Below are 22,526 nucleotides of genomic sequence, written 5' to 3'. Positions count from 1 at the left end.
CAAATGTAAAGAGGGACGCACAAATAAAGTGCCTCAGAAAATTAACACAATCATAAAACAGTGAGAAGCAATAACTTGAGGAACTCATGGTGAAACAGAACTCAAGCAGAATCAATCAAGTGTATAAAAACAAGAGGTGTCAGATTTAGTGTACAGTGCTTGGAATAACCGACTGTTAGGCAAGTTGGTATTCTGTTACCTGGAAAACTGCGCAAAAAAAAAAAAGGGAATAAAAGGAGAAAAGACCAGTGCAGGCATGTCAAAACAACCTCACAGTTTCCCTGATGATAGTAGTATAGTGTTTGCAGGGAAACGGTCCCAATAAATACAAGTTGCTGGCAGAAATGACTCAGATTAATCGACAGTTTTTAATCTAAGGACGCATGCCTTCTGCGTTTGGTTAATGGTGGTAATGACAGTTATGATGTTTCTTTTATCAAAAGCATTCAAATTTGTGATCAAATGCTTTGTGGAATGGATAGGCAAGAATGCCAGCACGTAGCAGGTAAGGGAAAGTTTAGCCCTCAAACCGTGTGGGATATGCTGCGGGTAAAATTGTAGTCAGATGATACGAAACAGGGCACATGAAATATTGGATGTGTCCTTAGCAGGACTTGCTGCAATGCTCCATTAGTGTATTCTGTTTTTCAGCAGAACGTGTGTCTAGAAATATGATTTGATCGTGTGCCATTAACACAAACGTGTGACGGGATGTCATTAAAAGCTTTCCAAGTTGAGGAAGAGCGCACAAGTGGACATCCTGATTTGTTTTCTTTTCATTTTGACAAACAAAGACGTGTTAACCAGTGATCTTGTGTACCGCCTAACATGTCCATTTCTGAAAATATTTTGCATTAATGAATGCTCAATTCACTTGCCTTTGAAGTGTTTTTTTTTTGCATTCGTGTGGCGGTGAAAAGTGCGCGGGATGACTGTTGTCATGTCGGGACAGTGAAGTGCTTTGCACCTCTTGTTCTCCGCGATGTTGTCCACATCAGTGAAATGGCGTGTGAAAGACGAAATGCTGAAAACTGTCTCAAACATTGTGTGTTTGTGATCTTCTAGAACATTATGCAATAATGTTTTTGAGGTGAAGGCTATGCTACATGGCCTTCAACGCTGAGCTCTATACAAAAGGCTTACCTATTTACAAAAATATTACCGCTAAAACAACTTTTCTTGAACTACATGCGGAAAAAACATGTACTTATCGATGGTTTGCTAGTCAGAATTTCTGCAAAACGACTTCTTTAACGCTATCGTGGTAATATACTGTGTAGCTGCCACCCTGTTATCTTCGGGAGTAGAATGGAAAGTTCGACTAGTTTGAATGCTTGCATGATTTACACAGGGCTAGAGACAAAGACTAAAGTAACAGAGTGCACAGGACGAGCGCTTTCTAGAAACTGAAAGAGTTATTTCGATAAATCAAAGCGGGAAAATAACGCCAGCATAGCAGACCATAAATGAAACGGTAAAGCAAATCATTTGGCAATAACACTTGCGCATCCTTAAGAAAATTCAAATATGTCATGTGATATTATATGAGCCAAGCAGATAAGCAAACTTTTATTCTGTCAAGAAGTTCGACGCATGACTTCCGCATGCGTCTCCCATTCTTTTCTTGGGAAAAGCTTCTATATTATCACGGGTTAATTTGCTACTGTGCCTAGAACATCACTGTAAGCTATCATCCTATTCATTCTGTTCTTTTCATCTTTGTCTCTAGCACGGTGTCAATCATACCTTCGGGAACTTATCCACAAGAGCACCTGCATGAACAAACGCTAAACAATTGTTGTAGTATTTGGTTGTAATGCCCCTCTTCTGCAGTGTTACGTCTCACACCACCTTGCGGCAGATTGTTTTTTTAGTGAGGTAATGGCTGTGTCTTGTACACACACCACTTATGCCAAAAAATAAAGTTAAATACCGTATTTACTCGCATAATAGGCGCACTTTTTTTACAGAAAATCCGGCTCGAAGTTAGGGGTGCGCCAATTACGCGGGGTAAAATTTTCGAAAATTTTTTCAACTCGGTTCTCGCGCTTTAAATCTGCACACTTGTCAAGTAAAAGGCGACTTTATCGTTTACCAATTAATTCAGCATAAAACAAACATACCTACGTACCTTTTAATGAACAAGCGAGAGCCGTCAACTGCACACACACATCATCATCATCATCATCATCAGCCTGGCTACGTCCATTGCAGGACAAAGGCCTCTCCCATGTTCCACCTGTTAACCCGGTCCTGTGCTTGCTGCTGCCAATTTATACCCGCAAACTTCTTAATTTCATCTGCCCACCTAACCTTCTGTCTCCCCCTAACCCGCTTTCCTTCTCTGGGAATCCAGTTAATTACTCTTAATGACCAGCGGTTCTCCTGTCTACGCGCTACATGCCCGGCCCATGTCCATTTCCTCTTCTTTATTTCAACTATGATATCCTTAACCCCCGTTTGTCCCCTAATCCACTCCGCTCTCTTCTTGTCTCTCAGGGTTACACCTACCATTTTTCTTTCCATTGCTCGCTGCGTCGTCCTCAATTTAAGCTGAACCCTCTTTGTGAGTCTCCTGGCAATAGTCTATCACTCTGCCACGCCAAGCGCTCTGAAAATGTTGGACCCTGTTCATCATCAAGGCATCCGCCTGTCCACAGGCGCCTTTAGAACAAGCCCAGTTGAAAGCCTTTATGTAGAATCGGACGAGTGGTGACTCCATCTGCAGAGAACATACTCTTCCTTCATATATTTCCTTAAAGTAAATGCGAACAGTGAGCAACCTGCATATTCTACCATCAACGACCTGTCCAGCTCTCAACTTTTTTACAATCGACCCGCAATGGCACGCCCTTTCTCGCTGCGTGTTAGAGACCTAGCTGAAGAAACGGATGTCCCACTGCTTGAATACCACCTCAGCCCCCCCGCTCTGCGGCTCCCGCCATGGCAGTGGCAGGTTATAGACTGTGACACATCTTTCGTAGCTGTCACAAAGCATGCCTCCCCCATACACATTCGGATGTATTTCTTAGAGCTGCAACATAAATATGACTGTCCAGAATATTATACTGATGCTTCCAAGTCCCATACTGGCGTGTCCTATGCGGCGGTCGGCCCATCCTTTTCGGATGCCGGCGTTCTGTCCACTAGCACAAGCATTTTTACAGCCGAGGCTTACGCGTTATTCGTAGCCGTTAAACACATCAAAGAATTGAATACGCCAAGGGTAGTTATATACACAGACTCTCTAAGTGTCGTAAAAGCATTGAAAAAAATCTTAAAAAACACAGAAACCCTATAATTATATCCCTCTATTCAATACTCTGCGCGGCCTATACTGCCAAGCAACATATCGTCGTGTGCTGGGTGCCAGGACATCGCGAGATCGAAGGAAATGTGTTGGCCGACCAGCTCGCCAGGTCGATTAACGGAAGCTCTGCCAACTCCTCAGTTGCTGTCCCTATAATGGATCTAAAACCAAACATACGGAAAAAGCTCAGGGCTTACTGGCAGTAGTTATGGGATCAACAAACTCGTAACAAGTTACACTTGATTAAACCATACCTCGGTAACTGGCCACCCACGTCGAAAACACGCCGTACAGAGGTCAGTCTCTGTCGGCTTAGAATATGACACACACACAGCACGCACACACACCTTTTGTCCGGTGGTGACCCACCCAGCTGTCACAGATGTGGCCGTCCACTTACCGTACTTCACATACTCCTTGAATGCTCTGAGCTAGAGGCTTACAGGAAAAAACATTTTCCACTAGCGTACAAGGAACACATACCCCTTCACCCAGCTATGTTTATTGGTCGCGAACCTCTTTTTAAATATAAAGCATTGAATGCATTCTTAAAGGAAGTAAATACTTTCCATGTTATCTACTCAAGTGATCGGTAGCACGGCCTCTGAAAAGAGGCTGCTGCTGCGGATGCTACATGCAAAAGAGCACCTGTCTCCCGGCCCTTCGGACCAAGGGCGCTGGCGAGAAATCGGCGCTAATATAACGCTCCTATTTTATGATTTCGTGATAACTAAAGACTCATTCTCACCAGGCATGCTTCACTTCACTTTCATGATTTTAATAAATATATGTCTTACGCATCTTTAGAGCGCAGAATTTTAGGCCCTTTTACAGCCATTTACCATAACCATTGCTCCCATCCGACATCATTTCCTGGCGCTCTTTGGCCATCAATGGCCCTTGCGCCATTAAACAACATATATCATCATCATCTTTGTGAGTCTCCAGGTTTCTGCTCCGTAGCTAAGTATTGGCAAGATACAGCTGTTATATACCTTCCTCTTAAGGGATAATGGCAATCTACCTGTCATAATTTGAGAGTGCTTGCCGAATGTGCTCCACCCAATTCTTATTCTTCTAGTTACTTCAATCTCGTGGTTAGGCTCTGCGGTTATTACCTGCCCTAAGTAGACATAGTCTTTTACGACTTCAAGTGCACTATTACCTATCTCGAAGCGCTGTTCCTTTCCGAGGTTGTTGTACATTACTTTCGTTTTCTGCAGATTAATTTTAAGACCCACCTTTCTGCTCTCCCTGTGTAACTCCGTAATCATGAGTTACAATTCGTCCCCTGAGTTACTCAGCAATGCAATGTCGTCGGCGAAGCGCAGGTTACTAAGGTATTCTCCATTAACTCTTATCCCTAACTGTTCCCATTCTAGGCTTCTGAAAATCTCCTGTAAGCACGCGGTAAATAGCATTGGGGAGATTGTGTCCCCCTGCCTTACACCCTTCTTGATTGGTATTCTGTTGCTTTCTTTATGAAGCACTATGGTAGCAGTTGATCCCCTGTAGATTTCTTCCAGAATGTTTATATATACTTCATCTACGCCCTGATTCCGCAGTGTCTGCAAGATGGCTGATATTTCTACTGAATCAAACGCCTTCTCGTAATCTATGAAGGCTATGTATAGTGGTTGGTTATACTCTGAGCATTTCTCTATTACCTGATTGATAGTATGAATGTGGTCAATTGTTGAGTAGCCTGTTCGAAATCCTGCTTGTTCCTTTGGTTGATTGAATTCTAATGTTTTCTTTACTCTGTTAGCAATTACCTTTGTAAATAGCTTGTACACTACAGAGAGTAAGCTGATCGGCCTGTAATTCTTCAAGTCCTTGTCATCTCCTTTCTTATGTATTAAGATGATGTTAGCGTTCTTCCAAGACTCTGGTACCCTTCCCGTCAGGAGACACCTCGTAAACAGGGTGGCTAGTTTTTCTAACACAATCTGTCCTCCCTCTTTCAGCAGATCTGATGTTTTACGTGTGACACACACGTAAAATTTATTCACACAAAAGTCGTAACTGTTCCTCCTTTTCCCTATTCAAAGTCAAACTCCGAATAGGGAAACAAAACAAAACTGTGGAAGTCCACCACTTTGTCCTCATATGCTGCGGGCAAGCGCTGGCACAAGGTGGTCCGCCTTCGCAGTGCGAGGCCATGGCGCCGCATGAAACGAGTTGTCCATCCGGAGCTGGCTTTGAACTGTTTTGCTTCGATGCCCTGCGCTCGGGCTATTCTGCGCGCCTCAGTCTGCACAATATCCAACGACACAGCACAGCCGTCTTGTCGTAGCTCCCGTATATGCCGGACCAGTTGCTCTTCGACGTTCGGATACCTGCCGGTCTTGGCACCTTTTTCTTCTTGGTTCCTCCAGTACCGAATACTGGTTTCTCCAACGCCGAAAGGCCTGCTTGCAGCCCGGTTGCCGTGCTCCAGCGCGTACTGCACTGCCTTCAGTTTAAACCCAGCCGTGTAGCTCGCGTACTTTCCCATGGTGGAACCAAAGTTCAATACACGACCACAACATACGCACACCGCTTGCAAAATGGCGTTTCTTTCTTTTTCTCTGATGGTGGTGATGGCGATCGAGCCCCTGGCGTTGTACACGTGACCTCCAAAAAGCGCGGCGATTGGGGGGGTATCAGTAATTGATAGAACAGCCGTTTTTTTTTTTTTCGCTCATGGACGCTTTTTTTTTTTTTCAAGTTTTATTTCGACAAACACGTTGGTTAGGTCGTTGCACTTTGAATTTTTTTTTATTTGCTCATCGATTTGCCTTCTTTTTTTCTTCAGGGTACGGGGACTGCGTTCCAATTGTACCGCTGGGGGGTAGAATCGTTTCTGATCACGGCCAAGTTCGGGGTGTGCCTATTATGCGCGGAATTAAAAAAAATCGAATTTTCCACGACCAAACTAGGGGTGCGCCTATTATGCGAGTGCGCCGATTATGCTAGTAAATACGGTACTTAGTTGGTCAAATCTAAGCTTTGATTTCACCATGGTGTACAGGGTGTTGCGACTCTGGGTCCTGCGGGTTTTAGTTTGGTAGCGGGCCCCGTCCTAGGACCCATCGTCGAACAAGTAAGGTGAGGCGCTCGTAATAACAACAACAATTTATTTACATGGTTAGTAACTGAGAATTGGAAAGGAGAACGAGAAGTCAAGAACTGTACATGAGAACTGTTGAACAGTAGAACTTGAAATACACGAAAGTCTTCGGCTTATATAGCGCCTCGTTGCCAACCCTTGGCGCATTGTCTGCGGATTCCGCCAATAGGGCGCTCCATGGTCTAGGTGCTCCACCCATGAAGGAGAGGAAAGACACCACACAATGCATGCGGAGAGGGCACAGTCTACACAATGCCCTAATATGGTCACAAACGCACTGCACCAACGTTTTCGCACACGTCAGCAAGTTTCGTGCACGTCCGATGATATTGGTTTCCAAGATTCTTCTGGCAGTTGGGCGAGGTTAAAAAAACCGGCTGCCAGTACACGTGTCAAACTTGCCTGACTGTTTGGGTAGGACAATGTAGTGGTGTGCCAGCATGCCGTCAAAATATGCCACCCCATTCAGCCGATGTTATGGAGAAAGGGGAAAGGAGGAACGGTCGACTAATCCCTCGTCGTTTAGGCGGGCTCCCGCAAGGGCTACAGCAGATAGTGCCCTTTCCTTTCCTTCAACCCCACATTCGAATCCTGGTTGTTTGCTAGAAGCTGCGGCTTAGCTGCGCATATCCGGGGCTCCGCTTCTCCTCACAAGATGCAGCCACAACCAGTTTGGCTTTAGCTTTCAGCCTGAACTGCAAATACCATGCTGGTTTCGAGATTTCCAGATCCTCGGTGACCTCGAAAATGGCCCAGCTGCCTCCTTGTCTGCCCCGAAAGCCTTGCTTGCAGCAAACACAATGGCCTTTCTTGAGTCGAGCTCACAATGGCCTCTCTTGGCTCGTGTGTTTTCTTTGCGCGAACCAGTCTCGAACCCCTCGTTCAGGTTTTGCCGAGAGGCAATCGACCCGTCTTGACGGCACACCCTTGCTTGGAATGCGTCCAAATATTTTTGTCTTGTTCACAAAGGCCGAAAAACTTCAATAATGACGACGGTCGTAACAAGGGTGAACAGGTAGGAGAAAAAAAAAAAAATTCCCCTTTCATTTCACGAAGTTTTGGTCTTCTGAAAACAGTAGTGACAAGTGGGTACAAAAAATAAAAAAGAGCATGCACACATACATCTCTTTTCAAATGCTTAAAAAGTTTGCTGACAGCAAGCACAAGAAAAATTATTTACAGAATGAAAAAATGTAAATTCGTTCACAAGTACTCATACACAGAAAATACAGGTACACTGTAAACACACTAGCGCACATCTTCATTTTAGAAAATTCCAGTCATTATTTGAGCAACATTCTTTCTCTGATGTATATCTTACAAGAAACTGCATCATTGCTGTGTGATTGCACATTGGTGTTGTTAGTTTTAGGGCCTTCTGATGACCATATATCCATATCAGAAAGTGTGCTCCTAAAATGCATCCAATCTCATGCAGAGCTGAGCTTGCAGGCTGCACAGAAAATTCTGCTTGCTCCTCCTGAGGACGCCCTGCGCACCATGAGGGACACCGCGCAAAACTTTCCCTCGCAAGCACGCTCACTCGTGAACATCGCCGTCAGCCCCGAGCTCAAGAAAGAGGTGGAGGACAACCAACATGTGGGTTCTTTAGACATTTCTTGTTTTGACTGAAGGGAATTCTTTCTTTTCTTTAACAGCAAAATAAGGTAACCGTAGTGTGTCTGACACTGTCTCAAAAAAAAAAAAAAAGCCCCAATGCATCGTTGCTTACCAGATATTTACCTCGCACAGCTGGTGTGACGCCCTGTCTAGCCATGTGTGCACCGGAGTAGCAGCTGCACGCTGACCGTGCCGGAGCACTCTTGCCTAGTGAAACATTGCCACGCACCAACTACAGTGATGTCATGTCGAGCCGCGTCGTGCCGGGCAACAACTGGGCAGTAGTCGCGGCCAAGCTCAGCAAAAAAAAATTGCGCGTTGTCGAGACAATTGCTGCTGTGGTATCCCTAAAAAAGTATCAGTACTCTGGAGGAGGGGGCTGCGTTTGGCAAAATGAGACGCGCTGCTATGCGGGAGAGACAACGGCAATGACAAGCTGATCTTAAATACCCAGAACATTCAACAGTGATGTTCAGCCATGGTATAGCCTAGTACCACAACGTTATAACTTTGAGGCAGCCAAGTTCAATCAGCTTCGCCATTCTTTGGCCTTGAGAGACCTAGAGGAAACTGCATATATTATTTTGAACATTTTATATTTCACTTCGAAGACTTACTCATATTCTTGTTTTTTCTGTGCACCCATATGATTATCTAAGCACCGTTACGATAAAATACTGACTAGAATGCTGTTGGTGTGATGTGACACAAGGATTCGCAAGGCTGTAGCTACTATTCTGGCTTTGTCTCAGAGGCACTAGCTGTTGGCAGATGAGAAATCATAATGTTGATGTATTCACCAAACCTTCACTGATGTAGGGTGGCTAGAATGGGGAGGTGTGAAAACAAGGCCGCTCCAAGCTGGCACCCCTTCGTGATCTCCCAGCAGTGGCACTGTAGTCAGACGCGCTGCCAGCTTGCTTGGTGCGCCAGTAATACACTCGTGCATCGTCGTCGGCAAGGTTTTTTTTTTCGAGGAGGGGGGGGGGGGGCATGCTGCATGGTGGCTGGGGGAGGGTGGAAGCGCTCGTGCAAAGCCCGGTTGCCGCGTGTGGCTTGAGGGCGAAGGGGGAGGGTAAGCATGTGCCCCCTATACTACACTGCTCCTCCCCCTCTGCTGAAGCCCAAACCCTCGCATCGGTTAGTGCTTGATTTTTACCGCTGAAAGAGCTTTACCAGTGTGATAAACAAGTTTATGAGTTCTTAAGGCACTTGTGCCGAACTGAAGAATAATTAACTGTATAATTGCGAACCTTTTAGTGGTTAGGTAGTCAGGTAGCCAGACATAAATAGAGCATCTATCAGTGCGGGCTTCTTTTTGGTGTGTGCATACTGAACTGTCGGAAAAACAGTGCTGGTCTTGTCGCTTTGATGTCCCATGCTAGCACTATTTTGCTGAAAAATCGGACATAACTCAGCTGCCCATAGTGCAACCATTCTTTAATGAAGTGTTGTTTCAAATGAGCCTCTCTTTACATGTTAGGTGTAGGCAAAATGATCTTCATGTTCATAATATTTGCCCACATAATTACAGTAAAAAAGAAAGATTCTTCAAGCGGGACATCATGATCTCAAAAGATTTGTAGCATTCTAGCATTATCTCATGATAAAATTTGATAAACTGTATTGTCTCGTACTATTAATTTTACCTTGATAGTGTGAGTAGCTTTGTCCTTGCATTTTAATTAATAAAGGCTGAACTTGCATTACGCTTGAGATCGTGCCGTCACAGAGCCAGTGTGCATGTTCTCAAATTTGTATAGGAATTGAGGTCGCAGTTACTTTCATGGCATCAACCAAGTTCAGTTAACACAGTATTATGATAAAGTACACTGGTCAGTGTTCGTTTCACTTATGCTTGAGCTAAATTCCTATCAAATAAAAACGACCACTTGATCGTGACGTAAACAAATTTGACTACAGATTTTGCCAATTGCTTACACATTTAACGCAGCCAATATCTGCAACACGCTGCTTGCAGGGCTACCACAAGCTGCCAACTATCTTTGAATGCAGGTGCAATGTGCGAAAAACTTGTGTCAGCCTGCTTTACATTATCTACGTATGAAGTTATATAGTCACTCTGGTGTGTACAACAGCCTTTAATTAGTATCTACTTTTTTAGTTACCTAACTACATAGCTGTTTTGCAATGCTTTACTATATGGGTACGATACATGAATTCGTGTTAATTGTGCATGCAATACACAAGTTGAGCATCGCTCCGTTATATAGTACTCAATTAAAATATAATGAAGTAAAACCGAAAAAGAAAACGGAACATTCGGATGAATGCACTTATCAAAGCAATCGTTCGGTTTTTTTTTTAGATCTACAAGGCATTTTTAGTAATTTAGCTCCTGGTGTTTGTCATATATACGTGGAAAAGCTTTTGCAGCACTTGTTCAGGCTCACTACATTTAACTTGAGCCAAAATGTTTGTTTTATTTAGATGGCCGAATTTTACTGTATAAATTTATCCCCGTTATACTGGGTACGAGCCGGGGTACTTCCATATACATTTTTTTCCTTTTTGGCCCCACAATAAGAAAAACTTATGGCTGTACCGGCGCACAGAAAAGTGACACCTTTGCCGTGCATGTTCCTTACCCCAAATCGCAGTGCCTGACACGAACCACGCTGCCTGAGTTTTCTTCATTTCGTAGGCACCATTGCTCTCAGCGCACACTAACACAAAGTACTCCTAAAACTGCGTGGAACGCCGATGAGGCTGACAAGCTCCTGTTGCAGTGGTCTACACTACTGTCTCCCCTATGTTTGCTCGCAGCGCCTTTGACTGTCGCGGCATGTTCTGGCCTCGCGGAGAGATCCCGCAAGGCGACACCTCTGGGCAAGGGAAACACGGCTTGCTTTTCACATGTCCCCATTCTAGCCACCCTATCTGCGGGTTCATATCATAACGGTATTACTTTAAGCGAACATTGAATGCTTCAGAAAGAGGTCAAGAGGGAGAGAGATAGAAGTGGTTCAAAAGGCTACGGGTGACACATAATTCCCGTTGCATAACAAAATTATTTTCTGACAGCTCCAAAGTATTTGTGCAGTGATGGCTAACATGCATCTTGTCCGAGGTTCGTCAGCGTCAGTCAAAGTCTTTGGCAGGGTGAAAATATCCATTTTATGTGTCGTACTTGTGGTAGAAAAACTCCTTAAAAAAAAAAACAGGATTAGAGCAGCTACTGCCATAAAGCTGTTTCTGAAATTGCTGTTTACTTCCCATCTAATGCCTTGTATTGAAAAGTTATTGTAGGGAAGTTTTTAATTAGCTGCGTGGACATTACAAATTTATTGTGTCAGTGATGTCTTTCATACATAATGTTGCTACTGCTACAAGGAGCAGCCTGTTACAGTGAGGCCTAATTAGTATTTCATATTTGCCAAATTGCATAACTCTCACAATAGGCTACTCTGGCTACTCTGTTTTCACAAATGCTCTATATATTAATGCTGGTGTTCTTTCCATTCACATCTCACTTAACATTCTTATATGAAGCTTGTAAATTATAGTTTGTAGGCAGCACATTGAACTGCTTGACACACACTCTAGATGCTTTATGTTCAATTTGAGAAATCATTAAACAGGCACTGTCACTGGATCCAATGTTTCAACAAGAGGAAGTGTCTCTATCAAGGCAGCAGTTAGTTACTGCCTCGAGCCAAGTATACTTGTCGAAAAGTTGTCTCCAGCAACATTTCTTGTTCAACAATTTCTCATCGCTTCTAGCTTCTATTTTTCCTGGAATGTCGGCCTTGTTTGGATCATGCTTAAATACATAGTTATAATAAGCTTTTTTTTTTTTTAAATCTTTGTTGGGCTTCTTGTGTGCAGTCATTTGCCCACTCGCTGAGCCTGGAACCCACGGACGGGGCGCTCTTCCTGAACGGCCTGTACTATGATGTAGAGGTCATTGACCTCTTTACCCTGCTTCAAAGCCTCAAGCAGGAAACCCGTTTGCTTGAGGGCCTGCACAACATCGGCATCCCTGTGAGTAACTGGCGCACCACCTTCATAGTTGCCGGACAATGAGCTAGTTAGTCAAAAATAATCAGCTTTCTTTGCACGAACTACTGCAAGTACTGGTGATTGCATCCGTGTGTTTTTTAAGAAAAACCGGACAATGCGCTAGTTGGTCAAAAATAATCAACTTTCTTTGCACGAACTACTGCAAGTACTGGTGATTGCATCCGTGTGTTTTATGTCTGTTTTTCTTCATGTTGTCCAATAATTTTTGTAGTTTGCACAAAGTAGTTTGGGTGTTTTGTCACTCCATGTTTCTGCTTATCCTCTTGTAATGCGGCAAGTGCAACAAACGACCATAACAGGACAAACTAGGCAAGAATGGCTGTCGCCCTCTGGTGGACTGGTTGTCTGGAATGTCTCTTCGTGACTGTTGCAACACATTGCAAGGGAGACAAGCACTAGTTAGCTCAGTTTGTTTTACTCAGAGTATTTTTATAGCAGCTTCGAACAAACAGTAGCTAAACAAATAACTACAAGTAGAGTTTAAAACTAAGTAACAGATGCCAGAAAGTGGCACTCATTATGCTCCTGATATAGGGTCAAGCTGACTGGAGGCACAAAACGAGCTGTTGAAAATTTTAGGTTATGGCTCTATTCTAGAAGCGGGTGTGACATGCCAGAATTTAGAAAATACCTACTACCAACTAGGGTTTCTACATCAGGTGAAAGGTAGGAAGCTGTCTATTTGCAGAAAGAGCTCATTCCAAGCTTGGTGAAAGTGGACCTCGTGAACAACAAACAGGAATATGGAGTTGACATTAGAGACTCTGCTGTTCTGGTGAGTATGCTTTCTAGTTATTGTCACACACCGTAGTGAATGTCAGTGAATGTCTTATGTATCAAGTTACTACTTGATACCCAATAAACAGGCCTGATAACGTGAGCTTATTTAGTTTGGTCATTTTGCTTCTTAGATTTGATAACTGGTCAGGTTTAATTTGGTTGCATAAGACTCTGGCTAGTGCACTTTCTGCCTGTTAAAATATAATATAAAAATGCCCTATTGTAAGGAATAATGTCTTTTTTTTTTTTTGGGCTGAGCCTTTATCTCATTTCATTTAGCACAGGACAATTTGCACACTTCACGAGCGTTGGTAAATATGTGTACAGTGATTGTTCTAGGCATCACATACCATATTTACACGATTATAAGTGAACTAGAATGTAGGTCGACCTCTGCAAATGTCACGGCATATAAGAAAAAGAGAGAGAGAAGCACGAGCACATTTTATTAAAAAAAAAAAATCTTTTCTGCACATCATGAAGCCACCAATGTGTGAAGGCAGCTTCACGGCATACTTAAAAGCTGTGCAGAAAAGCTAGCTTTGCAGAAATACGCAGAGATCATTTTCAGAGACTTCACAACAGAAACTCGCTTTCGATTCTAAATCGATCCCCCCCCCACCCAACTTCGGATTCCAAATTAAGACAAAATTTGTCGACCTAAATCGCTTAAATACGGTATCAATTGTATATACTAGTACTGACCTCTTTTGCTATCTATGCATGTCTCATCTTCGTCTTTTCATTGGTCCTGGTACCATTGTTAGTGCTAATTATCTGGTGCTCGAGTGCCTTGCGCAGTCTACAATTAAAGTTCTAGTACTTGTCGTGGAGTTGCTTGTTGTTCTCTATGGTAGCTTGGCAACATAGCCAGTGTCACTGATACAACATGAGCAGTGTCACTACATAAGTAGTGACAACTTTACTTTATGGTACCACTTGCTTTTAAAAGTTCTTTTTTCTGACTTTCTAGTACATCAACGACATTGAGACTGACTCCGCGTACCGTACCTGGCCAAGCAGCGTCCAGGATATGCTACGACCAACCTACCCTGGCATGCTGAGGCATGTGCGCAAGAACATGTACAACCTGGTAAGTACGGCTACTGTCAGCACAATTGTGGCCTGCTCGTTGGCTCTGTTTTCGCTGCAGCTTGTGCAGGTTAACTGTAATATGTTGACAGAGTTTACGACATAGGGAGTTGTTTTCTCCGACTGCGTGAGCTGTGATTCACATACTCAATTCATTGTCAATAAGTTAAACGCACTGTACTTGTAATCTGTAGTCACAGGTACTGGATCGCAATTATGACGAGACTGTGGCTTGAGTGTTGCTCATTTTTATACATATTTCATATGCTTTTGGTTTCCTGTCTGGCTGATCCTTATTGCTACAAACGTACAAAATAATGTGCATACATAACAAAATCATTTTTCTCTATATACTAAGTGATCTGCCTTCATAATAATGAGTTAGCATAGAAAGGAAAAAGATGTGTATGGCTAGTATAAAAAGGTGCGTCCTTCCTTCAACTCTGAGACTGGAAACACTTGATCAAACGATGAAAAGTTGGTCCCATGGAGACATGTTGGCACCAGCTGGGGTGGGGCCTTCAGTGGACGTCTAATTGGTCAAGTCAACAAAAGTCAACTTCATTTCATAGTACAAGCATTAGTTCATCCTGTAGATAAGGCTGCTTGATTCTCAATAACAGTAGCATCTTCAAATTGTTGCTTAAGTTTTATGTGATTTGAAGCAGCAAGGTCACCTTAAGTTCTTTACACTGCTAAGCCTGAAGACTTGGGTCTGACTTCCAGCCACTTTGTGGCATGGCATGCCTCATATTCATGTATCGGTTCTGGCATAGAAAACCCCCAAATTCACATTGTTTTCCGGTGTATAAGTTGCACCTTTGTATAAGACATACCTGCTACTTTTTACATCTTTCCCTGGGAAAAATTATATATAAGTCGCACCTATTTAAAACCCAGTCAACATGATAATACACCATAATACACGCCGAGTTTATTCATAGCGAATTGTGTAGTTTCACACAGCACTGAATGTCTGTAAGCAGCAGTATTGTAAATAACGCAGTCCTAAGGAGCAGCAAACCAATATTTATTGCACTTCACTATGAGCCAGAACCTTTGGTGTGCTGCCACAAGGTTTCACACATTGTTAGGCAAAATCACCAGGTTGCCGTTGTCAGCCTCGGAGTAACTCTTCCTCGCAGCATTGTAAGCACCTTGAAGCACATTGCTGGCATCGCCCCTGAGACAATGAGTGGCTCGGCGGAAGCACGTAACTTACCAGTGAACCGATTGCATAACAAGATTAAATGTATTTTTACAAATGTTGTCATGCGCAGTTTATCGTACTTGCGGGACGTATTGGTTGCTCAAGATCACATGACATTTTGCACATATATGTACTTTTTTATAAGTTGGAGCACGAATTCATCTGATAGAGAAGGCTGCTCAATTCTGAATAACAGTAGCATCTTGAAATTGTTGCTTTAGTTTTCTACGATGTGAAGCAGCAAGATCACTAAATGTTCTTTACACCCGTGAAAATCTCAGAAAAAAAGTGCGACTTATACACCATAAAATATGGTAAATTTTTTCTGTGTCATTTCTGTGTCATGCCCAATTTTCATTGGGCACGTTTGTGTTAAAGTGAGATTGCATTCATTTTAATGATGGCGTGCATTTCCTGTTATTACCAGGTGGTTATAGCCGATCCTTCCAAGGAAGACGTCAAAGATATCCTTAAGCTGGCAGAGTCATTCTACATTCATCGGGCTCCTCTGAGGTACCTGCTTGACTTTGTGCTTGTAATGTTTACGTGCAGTGTTAACCCTTTTGCTACTGAAGACGAGCTGGGCTCGTCGCTACTGAAGAAGAGCTGGGCTCGTCCACCATACAGCAAGCATGTGGGGGTGTCACAGTCAAGCTACCCCGATTCGCAGTGCTGTATTCTTATCGGTTTTAACAGATAGCGCAGAAAAACATTTGAAAACGTGCTCAAAGCATGCATTTTGGTCAAAAAAAGACTTGGTTGGTGTAGCTGGTATCAGAAAATGGTGTCCTCTGTGCATGAGCTCAGCTTCTTTCATCTCCTTTAGGGGAGGGGGGCGGAAACATTCATCATTTGTCAATGCTTCATTAAATGAAGAATTTTAGTTCTTTTGCTAGTGTGGCAGTGACTAATCATAGCAGCACAGTTCCTCTAAATCTTTGTATTTGGACGACGACCTTGTATCAACTTATCAGCAGTGGATGCCTTAGATGTAAGTTAACCTTTACCGGCTCGTCCAAGGTTTGTTTTCACTTGCTCACTTCTCTATGCTTTATTTTTCAAGTTTCAAAGAGGCATTTTCTGCACTGAAGAGTGGGAAGGTTTGGGCACTTTTGGAGGTACACTGCAGTGAAGCCAATCTTATGCACTTGCGAAGGTAGCATCTTTCAATGTTCCTTTTTTTTTTTTTTTGCTGTGTCAAGACATGTAGAATCAAACAGGCGGATAAAAAGATCTGCATTTTTTTTTACCTGTTTCGGTTGAAAAAATTGGTAGAGAAAGGTTAAAGGAGCCCTGCAGCACCTTCTTAGGTTATTGTCAAATTGCTTTGCCGACTGTTGCTTCACAGATCTACTGCTGTGAAAATTTTTCAAATTGATTGAGTAGAGAGGGAGTGATCGCATTAGCATTTTTTCCATTCATTGCTAGAACACTGGATTTTACACGGAGCAGGGGGGACATGATGACGAAATCGTGCACTGCCAAAAACTTATGTCACCACATGTCGTGGACTGCCCAAAACTTATGTCACCACATGTTTTGGCCTTTGAACATTCTCTTCTTTTTTCTTCAAACATGACTGTTGCTTCTTGTTTAAAGGTGCTCTGTGCAGTCACTGGCAGTGCCCTGTAGGCAGCATCAGTAGCTGCACATTTGTGGCACATGGCCTCTAAGGTATTCTCCTGTCACGCGTTTCATGAAATTGGCCTACAAATGTTGATCCCACTTACTGTACAGTTGGTTGGTTGAGACAATGGTTAGGAGAGAGCAAGCAATTCTCTGCTATTTTTGACATGTATGTTCCCTGCTGCATGCAGTGTAATGAAATATTATTTGGCACACATGGGGTCATAAATGCCTTGACAAGTATGGAAACGTTTTCTGACGATGTTTAGAATGTGTTGCAGGGATGTTTTAATGTGTCAGCCATTGGTTTGTTCGTTGGTTGGTCAACATGCTTATTTCTCTTGAGATACGACCGTACCTTGGTGTTAATGTTATGGACAAAATGCAAAAGATCGGGTTGAGATTGGGTGTATTCTTAATCCATGAGGTGACATTTCAGCTTCTGATGATATGTCAGCTCACTCGTGATGATATGGCGCAGGGTTTTAGCAGTAGGCGAGGCAAAGATACAAACTTGAACTGCCCAGGACGGGCTTTGTAAATCAGCTGGCATTACTACACCAGTCCTTACTTGCATGTTTATGTTATAAAGCCGTACAGATAGCTGATGCTTTCAGGGACAAACATCAGGTAGACAAGTGAGTAGCAGCACATTTCATCAATATTTTTCAGGCACCAACTGAGCAGACATGGTCGGGCAGCATGAGCCTCCTAGTAGTTTAGTTGACGGTAGCGCAGAAAAAAAAAGCACACTCTATACATGTGCAAATATCTAAGCCTTTCAAATATTCGAGCTAAATTTGGCACGAATTTGAATTATTTGAAAATTCGAAGTATATTCGAAATGAACAAATGGTGATATAACTCCCCCTTGTGAAGGTGGTTTCACTGCAGGAGAAGGGTGTCGTACAGTGAAAACATCTTTCAAGAGAAAATTTGCACTGTTTTAAAGTCTCGCTGCAAGGTTAAATGAGCATACTCTTATCCTGGAATTGATTAATAACTTTTTAAGTTGAAAAGCTTGTTACATTGGGTTATATGCTCTAAGTATGACAAAGTTTTGAATTTTAACTTATTTTACCAGTTGTTACTTGCATCCTGCAAAAATTCAAATTCTGCTGCTATTTAAAGTTTCTTCCACTTCTTTGAACTAAAGAGTATGACATTCGCAAATTCCTTGTCACAACTAAAAATATATATATATTGTGCAGTTGAGTTGAGTCTTGACAAATATGCTCATTTTTCTGTACTATATGTTTTTTGAACTGCTTCGAACCTCAATATTTACCATTCACACAAGCCTAGCACACTCGACACAACGCAGTGCTGTGTTGTGCCGAGTGTCACTTTTTCCTCTTGGGCCAGCCTTTAGCCTGCTTTATTCGTCAGGTGGAATGCAATACCAACATTCCCACATTGCTATGTTCGTCACTTTCAGGCAGGCCAGGCTGTGCAACGTGGATGGGCTTGTGACCCATGTCATCATGTCGGTAGCATTTGCGCCTTGCTTAATGCTGTGATCATATATCGTAAGGCTGGTAACACGCCAGAGCCCTGTTCTTTTGTCTCGAGGGCCTACAGCGCATGTTGCAAAAATTTTGCCTTGGCTCACTTCTCTGCTGTCTCATTTTTCAGGATAGGCCTGGTGTTTGCCGTGAACCCCGACATGTCCGTGACTGGAAACGAGGATGCAGGCGTGGCCATGCTGAATGCCTTCAACTTTATTAGTCAGAACACTGTGCCATATGACGGACTGTCTTTCATTACTGACGTAAGATTTCAGCTCAATTAAATTTTATTTTTTTATTTTACAATACAACTGGAGAGTTGGCGGGAAAAAAAGCTGTCCCGGGGCGGCTTTTTTATCTTTTGTTGTTATTTCAGCCTCTGAATTCTTTTTTTTTTACGCTTTCTAAACTAACATGATGTTGTTGCAAGCTTTTGAAAGGTGGTAAGCCTCGCTAGCAAGCCCTGGCTTTTCTAACCAGCTTCTGCATCAATGGTTTACAATAACCCAACATTTCGAGGGTGAGCTAACAATAACAGCTTGCCACCAGTCACACCAGCAGGCTAGGATTGACCAACTCTACTTTGCCAGAGTCTGTGACCGGAGTTGTAGTTTGGAGCCAAGTGAGAAAACTGTCTTTTCGCCTTTTATGCTGTATTTTCAAAGCGGGTGAAAAAGGGTGGCATGCAGAGGCAAGTGTGGCAGCCACAATTTTTCGGTGTTGTTGAGGTGTGATAGTGACAGTGTTAACAATGCAGAAAATATACATGGCCATTATGACCAAACATGCCAGCATGTTCTTAGCTTACGCATTCTGTTTTGAAGCTCTGGAGGTGACAGTCATGTTTCCATAGGGCTTCCCCACTAACACGTAGTGGTGTGGTGCGTTCACAAAAAAAAAAAAAAACAACAACCTGAGAATAGAGAAAGCAGAGGCAGAAAGTCTGTGATTGGTGATTTGTAGCTTTTCTTGTAACGTGCAGATGTTCCCACGGCAAATTTGTCCACAGTCTCATCTTTCTGATATTGCGCCATCGATCAGTCTAAAAAATTAAGTTACATACTGCTGCTTAAAGTGGAAAAATTTAACTTGCCATTATGCAGTGGCTCTCTGAAGCAAGAGGCCGTGCTTTGGAAGTCCAAGTCATTAATTGCACCCTAAAAACATGGAAAAATAGGGCCAATTTCTTATTTCACAACGAAATGCTCGCGTCAACTAAATTTTGCATGACTCCTTTTATGTTCATTGGCAGGTAGCAAAATTATTGTGCTCCGCAGCATAGGCTAATATAGCTCTTAGTGAGTTCGTAGTGATTCAAGATTGTAATTTTACCCAGGTGTATGCGGTAACCAAAAGTGGGCCCATTACAGCTGAGACGGTTATCGCTCAGTTCAAGCTCAAGTTTCCCGGAGAAGACCTGGAGTTGATTTTTGGGGAAGACTCGGACTACGACACTGGACGCAAGGTGTGATTGTGAACCCATCTTCACATATTTTGCTTTGCTGTCACAAGTTTCATATTCTTTTCACTCACCTGCATTTCAGCTAGCTTGGGAGTTTATCAACAAGACTGGTATCACTGGAACACCACAGGCACTCTTGAATGGTGTATTGTTGAAGCCGAGTCATGTAAGTGCATACCCATAATGCGACAAAATTGTCATTGTCAGTGTGTAATAAAATATGTAATATGTCGTCATAAGTGCGTAAGAAAATGTGTGATATGCTGCTGCTGTGATCATATGAAGCCAAAAAGAGACATAGGTGGGAATTTTTTTTCTTTGTTAATTATGCTTTGTTTCTTTCTCGTTGCAGTGTACAAGCATACATATGAGCACATTTTTATGTTTCATTACATCATAAAATGGTTGTGCAACTGCAGTATATTGTTTCTGATGGGCGCAGGGTAACGGTAGACATTGGACAAAGAAAAATGACAGAGACAAGTGCTGTGGTAATGAGACAGCACTTGCCTATGTCAAGCATTTGTTGACTGTTGCTCTACACTCATATTCATGAAATACCAACTAACCTGGTCCTACATCATGGCACATAGAGCCAGTAGTCCATCTTTAACCTCAGTTTTCTCTGATTTATAGACAGTGCAGAACAGTCCAGAATAGTTCAAAATAATTCTGTGTTTTTGAAGGCTCTTCATTGTGTTCAGAGTTGCTGTTTGTAAAGTTAATACAGTGAAATCTCGATACAATGAATCTCAAGGGACTGCTACAAATTATTCGCTATTTTGAAAAATTGTCATAGTGTGAAAGTGCTGAAAATTTGTGAAAAAGTTGTAAACGCAAACTCGTCAGTCACTTACCTGTGGTTTTTATACATTTGCAATCGCATTATGCTCTAATCAGCGGGGAAAAACAAGCAAACACAAAATATTAAAAAACCGGTGCGTGTTTATTTCAGAAAGAACGTGATCTATCCTAATGTCGGCAGCTCAAATGCTGAAAGACGAACTCTTAAGCGTTGCTCATCCTTCTTATGCACTGCGACGCGTCGGCGTTAATTGCCGATTTTTCATGTTGTTTTGTGCAAGCCGTTTCATCGTCATTGTTGTTCTCTTCGCCGTTTTCTTATCACAACAAATTGTATGGGTCTTATCGGTCATCAGCTAAGCTCACCTACATGCTACGTCATTGCACTGTGCATAGTGTTGGAACGTTAGTGAAGCATGCACGGGTAATCATTGGCGACTTCATGCCATAGCTCACTCGGGTAACATTTTTCAGTCTGTTGTAGCATTCCTTTCATGCTGCTTTCGGAGCTCATCTTAAAGGTTCAACCATCAACCAAAAGGCTAGAAAACAGCCATTAACAAGCACGCAGGTAAAGCTGCCTGACGAAAATGAAGTCAACGAGGCGAAGCTTGACGCGAAAAACAAGTACTAGCTGGAATGATTATGCCGAAAGGGCGATCGCACATTTGAATAGGGCGAACAGATAGAGAGATGCGCGGGCATTCTGATGATGATGGTAGTGGCAGGTATGGAGCTGGGCATTATTTTCTCAGCCGTGGGTAACTTTTTTTTTTTTTTTTTTTGAAATTGCTATTTGTAGTATTGAAGTACTGCATATATATAAGAAGCATAAAATTCGATATGTCATTCTAAAACATTTGGTATACTGAAATTCGTAGTAGTGAAATATTTTTACATTAAACCAATGGACATTTGGACATCTTTTTTCGTGCAGCTACGGACTGGAACGGCCTTTCTAACGAAATCACCGCCATAACCTGTCCTACCACCTTTTTGAACACCGTAACAAATTACCTTGCATTGTAAAAAAAAAAAAATGGCTTTCACGTTTTCATATATGTACCCACCCCTTATGTAATACCCCTTCAATGGGGTCTTTAAGGTAATAAAATGAAATGAAATGAAATGAATTTGTGGGGGATTTTCAAAAAAGTGGTTAATCTGAGGTTTCTATAATGACATTTTACTGTATATGCTTTCTGAGCAGTGCTTCACTGTAATGTAACATCACCTTCATCCTTTTCTCTCTTTCTCTTTTGTGTGTGTGTGTGTGTGACACAACTTTCTTTCAACTTGCAGTTGAATGCAGACATGTTTGAGGAAGGTGTCCTGACTGAGATTATGAAGCAGACACCAATGATCCAAAAGAGCATCTATAAGGTAAGTTTTATTCTCATTTATTAAGTTACAGTACACTGCTGTTTTAAATTAAAGATTAAGCGTGCCTATTAAGTTAGTTTGCACAGCTTTGTTCATCCAAAGCATAACTGTAATCTGGCTAATACACCATTGGCTTGTGCAAATAGGGAATTTTTGGTTTGAAGTGAATTTGAAGTGAATGGTGATTTTGGTTGAATAATTTCGAATAGAATTAAAATAGTGTATATATATATATTGCATATTGCGAGGAGAAACGGGTGTGCTTATTGTGACTTAACTAGCTTGAACAATATTTAAAAAATAATTGAAACAAGGCCTGTGAAAATTTCATTTTTCTGCTTCAAAGAAAGTGTAAACAACTTTGAATAGTAGCAGGATTTAACCTTTAGTGAAATGCAAGTGATAGCCTTTAAAGTATGTTACTTTTTAAAATTTGAAATTCTGAAAGCATGTAAGTCCGTATAAAAAGCTTCTGAACTGAAAAATTGAATCGATTTGAGCTAATATTCCCATTTAACCTAGAAGTCAGGCTTTGCGACACTGCGGATTTCACGTAAATATGTGTTTTCACAGCT

At 42.3% G+C, this 22,526-nt stretch overlaps 1 protein-coding gene across 5 annotated transcripts in view; it reads left to right on the top strand.

Annotated features, from left to right (window-relative positions):
- Positions 1–22,526, top strand: part of Uggt (UDP-glucose-glycoprotein glucosyltransferase) — a 197,216-nt gene that overhangs the window by 105,815 nt on the left and 68,875 nt on the right. For all 5 annotated transcript variants that reach the window (XM_037429943.2, XM_075887497.1, XM_075887499.1 and 2 more), the window contains exons 10-18: positions 7,861–8,021; positions 11,892–12,047; positions 12,775–12,861; positions 13,840–13,959; positions 15,596–15,681; positions 18,430–18,565; positions 19,639–19,767; positions 19,847–19,930; positions 21,871–21,951. In XM_037429943.2, coding sequence (XP_037285840.2) covers positions 7,861–8,021; positions 11,892–12,047; positions 12,775–12,861; positions 13,840–13,959; positions 15,596–15,681; positions 18,430–18,565; positions 19,639–19,767; positions 19,847–19,930; positions 21,871–21,951 — 1,040 coding nt within the window. The remainder of the gene's footprint in view (positions 1–7,860; positions 8,022–11,891; positions 12,048–12,774; positions 12,862–13,839; positions 13,960–15,595; positions 15,682–18,429; positions 18,566–19,638; positions 19,768–19,846; positions 19,931–21,870; positions 21,952–22,526) is intronic.

Source organism: Rhipicephalus microplus, chromosome 1 (genome assembly GCF_043290135.1).
Source record: "Rhipicephalus microplus isolate Deutch F79 chromosome 1, USDA_Rmic, whole genome shotgun sequence".
Classification (NCBI taxonomy): domain Eukaryota; kingdom Metazoa; phylum Arthropoda; class Arachnida; order Ixodida; family Ixodidae; genus Rhipicephalus; species Rhipicephalus microplus.
The sequence above is the reverse complement of the archived record's forward strand: the minus strand, read 5'-3'. Positions and strand labels throughout refer to the sequence as shown.